Here is an 11,114-nt window from a genome sequence, read left to right on the forward strand (position 1 = left end):
ATAACAAACAACGTCAATTATACAGCCGATTTAAAGTCTAATTGTTATTTTTAACCTTAGGTAGGCCTTCATTTAACCCTCAGGTACTGCAGACACGGACCATCGATGTCATCAACATCTTCTAGGCTTGCCTGTTGTCAACATCATGCCAGTCTACTTAATCAATAACTACTTCATCGATCCAAGTGATTCAAAGTCCTTTAAAGATTGACATCTGAGTAGTCGGCCTAATAACAACAATATAATAACATGTCTTCCGAAGAATTCTCCTTTTCGTCGCGGCGCTCGCCGCTCGTTTGTCTCCACGGCTGCGCGTCGTCCAGCCAGCCGTTGGCCACCGGCGTTGGACTGGGTGAGTTAAATTATATTATATATATATTATATATATGTTATGATTTTGTTCTATGGTTTGGGACTGCTCCAACTAACGCACAACTAGTCACTGTTTTGGCTGTGTATATTGGATAAACAATTCGTGAAAAAGTGTGTGTTGTTATTTTTTTGTACATTTTTCTGCGACGCGACTTGCGCGCAGCAGCAGCGCAGCAGCACTGCTGCCGTTCATGACGTTGCGTTCCGTTCCGTGACGTCAGACATCCTGAAGCGGGGCGGCAACGCGGCCGACGCGGCGGTTGCCATGGCGGCGGCCCTGTCCGTCACGGAGCCCTGCAGCACGGGGCCCGGAGGGGACGCCTTCTGCCTCTTCTACGACGGAGACACCGGGGACATACGCGGCCTGAACGGCAGGTGCTGTTCCTGTCAGCCGCTAAAGACCACCGCACCAAACTGCTTTTAGCTGTTGTTGTTGTTGTTGTTGTTTTTGTTGTTGTTGTTGTTGTTTGCGTGCTGCATGGGTTGTTGTTGTTGTTGAAGTTGTTGTATGTAAACTTGTGTTATGGATCATGTTTCTGCTTTGTATCTTCTCTCTCTCTATCTGTGTCTCTTCTAGAGATCTTCTAGTGCTCAAATCAAAGTCTATAAATCACAATAGATGGTAGATCGTCCAACAGATGATGGGCTCATACATAGTTTTTACTTTATTTGTATTTGTATCTATTATTGTGCATAGTGATGTCTGTGATGTGTGTGTGTGTGTGTGTGTGTGTGTGTCTGTGTGTGTGTCTGTGATGTGTGTGTGTGTGTGTGTGTCTGTGATGTGTGTGTGTGTGTGTGTGTGTGTGTGTGTTTGTGTGTGTCTGTGATGTGTGTGTGTGTGTGTGTGCGTGTGTGTGTGTGTGTCTGTGATGTGTGTGTGTGTGTGTGTCTGTGATGTGTGTGTGTGTGTGTGTGTCTGTGATGTGTGTGTGTGTGTGTGTGTTTTTGATGCCACTGTCAAAGAGAAATGTCCGTGTGTATCTACCGTTTGATGGACATTAAAGAGGTCCATATGGACTAAAGTGTGTCGCTCTGACCCCGCCCCCAGCGGTCGCTCGCCCAGAGCCCAGTCCCTGGAGCTGCTGGAGGGGCGTGGCTACAGCGCAGAGGCCCCGCCCCCTGCCTTCCACGCTCTAAACGTCACGGTGCCCGGAGCACCCGCCTGCTGGTGTGACGCCGTGCACATGTTTGGAAGCCACAAGGTGTGTGTGTGTGTGTGTGTGTGTGTGTGTGTGTGTGTGTGTGTGTGTGTGTGTGTGTGTGTGTGTGTGTGTGTGTGTGCATGTGCGTGTCTGTGTCTGTGTCTGTGTGTGTGTGTGTGTGTGTGTCTCTGTGTGTGTGTGTGTGTGTGTGTGTGTGTGTGTGTGTGTGTGTGTGTGTCTGTGTGTGTGTGTGTGTATGTGTGTGTCTGTGTGTCTGTGTTTGTGTCTGTGTGTGTGTGTGTCTGTGTGTGTGTGTGTGTGTGTGTGTGTGTTATATGACATTATTATATATATATATATATATACATATTATTTTATGTAGTAAACCCAGTGACAGTCAGGGGGGGGGCGTCCCCCCACCCCCACCCTCCTCTAGGAGGAGTCAGGGGGGGGGCGTCTCACCCCCACCCTCCTCTAGGAGGAGTCAGGGGGGGGGGGGCGTCTCACCCCCACCCTCCTCTAGGAGGAGTCAGGGGGGGGGGGGGCGTCTCACCCCCACCCTCCTCTAGGAGGAGTCAGGGGGGGGGGGCGTCTCACCCCCACCCTCCTCTAGGAGGAGTCGGGGGGGGGGGGGCGTCTCACCCCCACCCTCCTCTAGGAGGAGTCGGGGGGGGGGGGGCGTCTCACCCCCACCCTCCTCTAGGAGGAGTCAGGGGGGGGGGGCGTCTCACCCCCACCCTCCTCTAGGAGGAGCCGGGGGTCCGCCCAGCGACCCTCCGGTGACCAGCGCCCCTCTCTTCATCGACACACACACTTCCTGTCCGACAGTGACTCACGCTTCCTGCGTAGTGAGACTTCCTGTGAGGTCACAGCGTTTCCTGTGCCGCCGCAGGTCTCCCTGAGCGAGGTGCTGGGCGGGGCCGTGGCTCTGGCCCACGAGGGGTTCCCGGTCGCCACGGTAGCGGCCCACCAATGGGCGCACTGGGTGCACGCCCTGCGGCATGCTGGGAAGGATCTGGACGGCAGCCTGCTGGTGGACGGCGAGGCGCCGCGGCGCGGGCACGTGGTCAGGAACCCCGCCCTGGGAAGGACCCTCAGGGTAACACACACACACACACACACACACACACGCATGCACGCACGCACGCACACACAGACACACACACACGCCGTTGACCTCCCATGGACGTTCCTGAAGTGGGGGAACAATGGCAGTGAGCTCAGCCTTGGGGTCTCATTCCTGGGCTGTGACTGGTTGTGTTTCTCCCACCGGCTCCGCTCACACAGCCTCTTAGTCACCGCACGGCCCTCAGTGCGTTGACTGTTATTAGTTAATCCATCTCCCCTTGTTGTAACACGAGAAGCCATGGCTCCGTGACTCAGATTGTGCGTCATGTGGTCTTTAAACTCCACACAATCGACATCTTGTTCCGCTTCCTGACACGCCGATGGCGTTAGTGTACACGTTGTTGTGTCTTCAGCCGTTGGTTTGATGTCTGGTAGATATCATGAGTCATTGTTGTGGGCTGAAGGGCTGTGGCGGTTTGACATCGTCTCCTCCTCTCTGACGGTCTCACCGTGGACCGAGTTCTTTATTAACTGAATGGTTTATCGAGCAGGAGCTGGGAGAGAGCGGGAAGCCAGGCTTCTACCAGGGGAGGGTGGCTCAGGCCATCGTTGACGTGGTCCACCAGAACGGCGGGGTCATGACCCTGGATGACCTCCGCGGCCATGACAGCGAGGTGGTCGCTCCCATCAGCACCGACTACAAGGTCTGGACCCGAGAGACACCCGGGAAACGACTCCATCAAGTGGACCCCGTATACATGTGGCGTATTATTCTGTAACGTTCCACCGTGTTTCTGTAACGTTCCACCGTGGTTCTGTAACGTTCCAGCGTGTTTCTGTAACGTTCCACCGTGTTTCTGTAACGTTCCAGCGTGTTTCTGTAACGTTCCACCGTGGTTCTGTAACGTTCCACCGTGGTTCTGTAACGTTCCAGCGTGTTTCTGTAACGTTCCAGCGTGTTTCTGTAACGTTCCACCGTGTTTCTGTAACGTTCCACCGTGTTTCCGTAACGTTCCAGCGTGTTTCCGTAACGTTCCACCGTGTTTCTGTAACGTTCCACCGTGTTTCTGTAACGTTCCACCGTGTTTCTGTAACGTTCCACCGTGGTTCTGTAACGTTCCACCGTGTTTCTGTAACGTTCCACCGTGGTTCTGTAACGTTCCACCGTGTTTCTGTAACGTTCCACCGTGGTTCTGTAACGTTCCACCGTGTTTCTGTAACGTTCCACCGTGGTTCTGTAACGTTCCACCGTGTTTCCGTAACGTTCCACCGTGTTTCTGTAACGTTCCACCGTGTTTCTGTAACGTTCCACCGTGTTTCTGTAACGTTCCAGCGTGTTTCTGTAACGTTCCACCGTGTTTCTGTAACGTTCCACCGTGTTTCCGTAACGTTCCACCGTGTTTCCGTAACGTTCCACCGTGGTTCCGTAACGTTCCACCGTGGTTCCGTAACGTTCCACCGTGGTTCTGCAGGGCGTGCGTGTGTGGGAACCCCCGCCCAACAGCCAGGGGCTGGCCGCCCTGCTGATGCTGGACATCTTGGAGAACCTTCCTCTTCGAGGTGCCCCGCACAACGTCACACACCAACAGATACCATCGTAGCGCACCGCTAGTCATCTCAGTGAGGCCTTAATACACTGAATGATGACTGAGAGCTGCTAGGGTTATAGAGAACAATACGTGGTCAAATCAAGTGACAGCCACATCATTAATGATCTGTTAACGCCCCCCCCACTGGTTAACTTTAACGCCCCCCCCCACTGGTTAACTTTAACGCCCCCCCCCACTGGTTAACTCGTGTAGAGCTGGGCCACAACAGCGCGGACTATGTCCACCTGCTGGTGGAGGCCGCCTGCCACGCCCTGACAGACGCCCTGCATAACATAAGTGACCCAGACCATGTGACCATTCCTCTGGACAGCCTATTGGATAAAAGCTACGGCCGCCAGCATGCCCAGCAAATCAGCACGGACAGGTGTGTGTGTGTGTGTGTGTGTGTCGTGTCTTTCTCTGTTGAATTTAGATAGGCATCTATTGACTTATTTATTCTCACTGTAACCTCTCTGTCCCGTCCGCCCACATCCTGCTGTATACCTCACTCCACCTCACCGTAGACTTTGAACGCTTTTTATTACCCGAAAGACAAACACAAACTTATAACAGCAGCAAATGTGGCAATAAAACCAGCGCACACACACACACACACACACACACACACACACACACACACACACACACACACACACACACACACACGCGCGACTATTTGGTTTCCATGGGTTATTGCTCCCGAGTGTAGTGTTCTTTAAAGGTTAATCCTCGTATTTCTGGGTTCTCTCGGGAGTGACTTGAAGGTGGTGTTATCTGGGCCTATTGAAAGTTTGGAAATAGATTTGTGTCAAGTGATAGTGAACACCCATCTCGTGTGCCTGTGTCTTGTATATGTGTGTGTGTGCGTGCGTGTGTGTGTGTCTGTGTCTGTGTGTGTGTGTGTGTGTGTGTGTGTGTGTGTCTGTGTGTGTGTGTGTGTGTCTTGTATGTACGTGTGTGTGTGTGTGTGTGTGTGTGTGTGTGTGTGTGTGTGTGTCTTGTATGTATGTGTGTGTCTGTGTCTGTGTGTGTGTGTGTGTGTGTGTGTGTGTGTGTCTGTGTGTGTGTGTGTGTGTGTGTCTTGTGTGTGTGTGTGTGTGTGTGTGTGTGTGTGTCTGTGTCTGTGTGTGTGTGTGTGTGTCTTGTATGTGTGTGTGTGTGTGTGTGTGTGTGTGTGTGTGTGTGTGTCGCTGCAGGGCCGGCGGGGCGGGGCCACCAGCTGGGAGGACACAGGGTGACACTGTGTACTTCTGTGTGGTCGACTGCCACGGCAACGCGTGCTCCTTCGTCAACAGCACCTACATGGGCTTCGGGTCGGGCCTGGTTCCCCGGGACTGTGGCTTCTCCCTCCAGGTGTGTGTGCACGTGTGTGCACGTGTGTGTGCACGTGTGTGTGTGTGTGTGTGTGTGTGTGTGTGTGTGACATTTGCCATGACAATTACAACCACCATTTATATCACCCTCTCTCTCTCACTCTTAACCTCAACCTCAACCTCACTCTCTTAGAATCGGGGCGCTAGTTTCTCGCTGCGTCGTAACCACAGCAACTGCATCGCCGGCGGCAAGCGCCCGTACCACACCATAATGGCCGCCCTCGTCACGGGCCCCGCCCCCGAAGGACAGAAGCCCCGCCTCCTGGCGGCCCTCGGGGTGATGGGCGCCATGATGCAGCCGCAAGGACACGTCCAGGTACACACACTTCAACACACTCACGGCCACGCACACACGCACACTCCGGACACACACAGACACACACGGGCACACACACAGACACATTCCGGACACACACAGACACACTCCGGACACACACAGACACACACAGGCACACACAGACACACACGGGCACACACAGACACACACGGGCACACACACTGACACACACGGGCACACACACAGACACACACGGGCACACACACAGGCACACACGGACACACACACAGACACACTCCGGACACACACAGACACACACGGGCACACACACAGACACACTCCGGACACACACACAGACACACTCCGGACACACACACAGACACACACGGGCACACACACAGACCCACACGGGCACACACACAGACACACACGGACACACACAGACACACGGGCACACACACAGAGTCAGGTGAGGAGGGCAGGGGTCAGGAGAGAGCAGCAGGATGTTTGATCTGTCACAGCCCATAAAGCAGGGTGGTGTCACGAGAGCTCCACCCTACAGTCACATTAAGTACATTACTTCATATATTATTCATTATTAATCATTATTATTATTATTATTATTAATACAGCCTTACTGTACTGATAGGTATATATCGTTTCACGATGTTAACAGACCTACAAAAGAACGCTCATGAAGTTCCTCTAAACGTGAGGCTAGGTGAGTGTGTGTAAGGCTGTGCTGGACTCTAGGTGCTGCTCAACATGCTGGAGTTTGGAATGGATCCGCAGCAGGCCCTAGACGCCCCCAGAGTGTACGTGGAGCACGACCAGAACGGTACGCGCTACTGCGATCTCTGTCAGCGTCAGCAGAGACCAACACCAACATGGTTTGACTAGACAAACATTATTTACTCTGCAGGCGTGCGTCTGTGCTTCCTGTTTTTGGTTGACCAGGACTTTATTACTTCAAAGAAGTGCAGTTAAATGCATTTGATATAATTAATGAATCGTATTATTTATATTTTATAAATTTTTATTCCTAAAAAGTATTACTAGAATACTTAGAATATTATTTGGGAGTAAAACTGTATATTTGTGCTATATTTGTGTCTATATTATATCTCTATGTCTATGTTGTATCTCTATATCTATGTTATGTCTCTATATCTATGTTATTCGTCTCTAGCTGGTCATTGTCTGGTTCATCTATATCTATGTTATAGATCTATATCTATGTTATATCTCTATTATATGTCTATATCTATGTTATTCGTCTCTAGCTGGTCATTGGCTGGTTCATCTATATCTATGTTATAGCTCTATATCTATGTTATATCTCTATTATGTCTCTATATCTATGTTATTCGTCTCTAGCTGGTCATTGTCTGGTTCATCTATATCTATGTTATAGATCTATATCTATGTTATAGCTCTATATCTATGTTATATCTCTATTATATCTCTATATCTATGTTATTCGTCTCTAGCTGGTCATTGGCTGGTTCATCTATATCTATGTTATAGCTCTATATCTATGTTATATCTCTATTATATCTCTATATCTATGTTATTCGTCTCTAGCTGGTCATTGGCTGGTTCATCTGGAGGAGGGATTTGGCAAAGAAGTATGTGATGAGTTGAGGAGGCGGGGCCACCAAGTCAATTGGCCAATCACAGGTACTCTCTCTAACATCCAGTACAAGCTACACGTGAAACATTTTGGCATCATTTAGGGACCATTGTTTAGCCATTTAGTGCCTTCATATCAATACTACATATTACTAAGTGTGTGTTTGTGAAAGAGAGAGTATAGCGCTTCAAATTGTTTCCATTCACAGGATTTAATCGTTCGCGATTTGGTCGAGGACAAATCATTACAGTTGGTGATTGGTGGAACCCGTCTGTCAATCAAGCTGCTCATCCAACCAGGGTTCTGTGGGCGGGGTCAGACCCCAGAGCCGACGGGTGTTCACAGGGCTACTAGACCTGCTCCAAGTTCATCATTAATCAACATCTTTTTAAATAATATTAAATCAAACACTAAATTAATTTATAACCTTAATCATCATTTAAATGTTTTTATTTGAATGAATCATTCACAGTTGACTAATAAGCTAAGAAAGTTCATTGTTATTAACATGAATTAACGTCCATGAAGGCCAAATAAAGAGAGTATCTTTTTTAATCAGACAAAACGCGGCTCCCTATTTACTACGTCTATCGGTCAGTCTCCTCTATGGGGATCAGAGCGTGTCTATGTATATATCTATGTATATATGTCTATGTATATGTCTATGTATATGTCTATGTATATGTCTATGTAAATGTCTATGTATATATGTCTATGTATATATGTCTATGTATATATGTATATATGTGTTTGTAGATCTATGGGGGTCAGCCCACTGGCAACAGGAAGTGGGTCATGGAGCGTTCCCTGCTTCCTGTTTGAGTCACTGGTTGTGAAGCTGTCCAATGACCCCCATTGTCTTTTCATGACTATGACACACACACACGCACACGCACACGCACACGCACACGCACACGCACACACACACACACACACACACACACACACACACATTTTAATGATTTATTCAGGCCAGGGTACACAATTTAAAATACAAAGGCCCAAATATGTCCGTGCATACATCCTGATGGGTTCATCGCTGGTGGTGAATGAGGGGGTTGATCAGATTTAGCTCCTTCTAGAACGCTGCCCACTTCATGCCCTCCTCCTCCACCCATCCATTGGGTCTGTGCTGGCAGCCCACAGTCACGACCTCTCGGTGTGATGACTACCGTGTTTGAGTTTGTACGGGGTTCAGGGAGTCTGCCACTGGTCTGTGGCCAGTATAAACACACACACATACACACACACACCCACACACACACACACCCACATTCCTTGTCCCATTGATACGTTTTGAGCACCCAAATAAGTGGTTGAAGTGTGTGCCTCCCTGGCTGTCTTCCACTGGGTGGGCTGTCGCTGTGTGTGTGTGTGTGTGTGTGGGTGGGTGGGGGTGTGTGTGTGTGTGTGTGTGTGTGTGTGTGTGTGTGTGTGTGTGTGTGTGTGTGTGTGTGTGTGTGTGTGTGTGTGTGTGTGTGTGTGTGTGTGTGTGTGTGTGTGTGTGTGTGTGTGTGTGTGTGTGTGTGTGTGTGTGTGTGTGTCCTATCTCTGGGGGTATTTTTAGGAGTAGGAAAATGCTGCTCACTGCTCCCACACAAGACCCTGCCTGAAGAAGATAGCAGCAGAGAATAGGATACATGGCTACTGTCTATAAAGCTGCTGTCTAGTCATGGATGTGTTGTGATTCCTTGATGTTGTAAGGAGATTCATCTTGAATATTATGCCAATAATAGGAAAAAGAATTACATTTCTGTGGGCGACCACTAGTTGTTCAAAACAAAAACCCCTTCACCTATAGTTACTCTGGTTGAGTGGATGTGTACATTGTGGTTGGACAGTATCATAGTTGACATTTGTGTTGTTCTCATGTCATGGTTGGGATTAGATTCAATGTCATTGTTGTAATCTGTGCTCTTCTGAACGGCACTCAGTACAAATCGATCCACATGTGAAGAAATGTAGGTGGGCCATACTGACATGTTCTCTCTGCTGTTGGACCTGGGGGGCTCTCAGAACAACCCCTGTCTGTTCACCCAAACACGTCGTCCACCCGCTTTAATCAGGTTCAGCCATGGCGTGTGAAACGCTCTTGTTATTGAGTCTGGCTTTCCGGTGCTAAGTGTTAAGTGGCTGCCGTTACAGATTACACCCAACGTTAATCTGGATTCCACATAGATTATCAGACTCTTATAGCAGGACCCGCAAACATACACAAATGCACATAATGTGTACAAATGAAAAATACACAAAGAGCCACACAGATGGGTCCTTAGCCCATGTCCTCCTAACCTCTCACCTCTCACCTCCTCATTTCTACTCAGGGAGTAATAAAGTACGATTCAAATATGAATGTAAACTTATTCCTGATGGAATCAATGTATGGCCAGGCTTTATACATATTGTAGGTTTATATCACTTTTATCGTTGTCATTCAGACCTTAACACCTCCCACTAGGACAGCTTCATTTTTGAACAGATAAACTATCGTATGTTCCACCCTGGCCCAACAGATAATTAATCAACAGAGTGACCTCAAAGCTAGTGACCTCAAAACGTTCCTGTTATATAATTTCAAAGTGATATCAAACAAAGTTACAGAAGAGCCGACGGATTGGTTTGTAATATCATCAAACCGTTGAATCAGATGATCCCATGATGGGATGGATCTGTTCAAAGACAAGCTGCTCAGGGCGGGGTCTCCCGCCATGCTTCGGTTAGTTGTGGCTGTGGAGGAGATGACTGGTTGAACACATCTCTGCGTGGAAACCAACCTCCGATAGGCTGTAAAGTGTTCTTTAAGTGTAGGCCTCGGAGAACCACACACAGACCTTGAACAATGATTCAAGTCAAGTAGGTTTAATTCTCTCGGTCTCTAGGGCACAGTTAGACACAATACAAGCAAACCCTGATGCAATCATTTGAAAGAAATCAGGAGGAAAAATGATGACCAAATTGTCTTTGAGTGGACGGGCAGAGAGACGGCAGAGCTGAAGGCCTGTCTGGGGTTTTATTAGGGCGCAGTGATCTTGGAATCAAAAGAATGCTTGCACCATGTAATCTGGTTACTTCAGTGATTCTGAAGTAAGTAGATTATGACTTTTGTTGTGGTTCTCTGCGGCTTGAGTACTGGGAAACTGGAAACACACACACACACACACACACACACACACACACAGTGACACTGGTCTGTTCTTGTGGGATTTATCAAACTTTCTGGCTCAGCTCTCTGGAGGACGGCCCCTTGTGTGTGTGTGTGTGTGTGTGTGTGTGTGTGTGTGTGTGTGTGTGTGTGTGTGTGTGTGTGTGTGTGTGAGACTGCCATGGCCCTGTAGGTCACTTTCTTAAGGCTCGTTATCTCATAGCTGTAGGGAATCCACAAATCCACACACACACACACACACACACACACACACACACACACACACACACACACACACACACACACACACACACACACACACGCACACACACAGATTCACTCCAGGCTCTCGGCATCCACCACCAGTTGTTCATTTCCTGGCTCCCCCCAGCTGGCCGGCCCCACCCCTCCTCTCCCTGCCTCTTCCTCTCCTCCCTCTCCTTCCTCTCCTCCTCCTCCTCCTCCTCCTCCTCCTCTGCCTCCTTCAGTCCGGCCCTTCTCTTCCAGCAGTCGTA

The 11,114-nt window shown here is 49.2% G+C and overlaps 1 protein-coding gene across 1 annotated transcript; it reads left to right on the plus strand.

Annotated features, from left to right (window-relative positions):
• Window positions 1-227: 227 nt before the first annotated feature.
• On the plus strand, window positions 228-8,017 carry LOC311372601 (uncharacterized protein). The gene is made up of 12 exons (XM_084489582.1): window positions 228-352; window positions 594-747; window positions 1,424-1,577; window positions 2,410-2,616; window positions 3,137-3,289; window positions 4,058-4,145; window positions 4,388-4,559; window positions 5,371-5,527; window positions 5,681-5,863; window positions 6,578-6,662; window positions 7,409-7,504; window positions 7,666-8,017. Exons 1-12 carry the CDS (start codon window positions 250-252, stop codon window positions 7,809-7,811), a joined length of 1,698 nt encoding a protein of 565 aa, XP_084345708.1. The 5' UTR covers window positions 228-249; the 3' UTR covers window positions 7,812-8,017.
• Window positions 8,018-11,114: the final 3,097 nt, after the last annotated feature.

This window comes from Micromesistius poutassou (genome assembly GCF_964030765.1).
Source record: "Micromesistius poutassou genome assembly, contig: SCAFFOLD_1045, whole genome shotgun sequence".
Taxonomy (NCBI): Eukaryota; Metazoa; Chordata; class Actinopteri; order Gadiformes; family Gadidae; genus Micromesistius; species Micromesistius poutassou.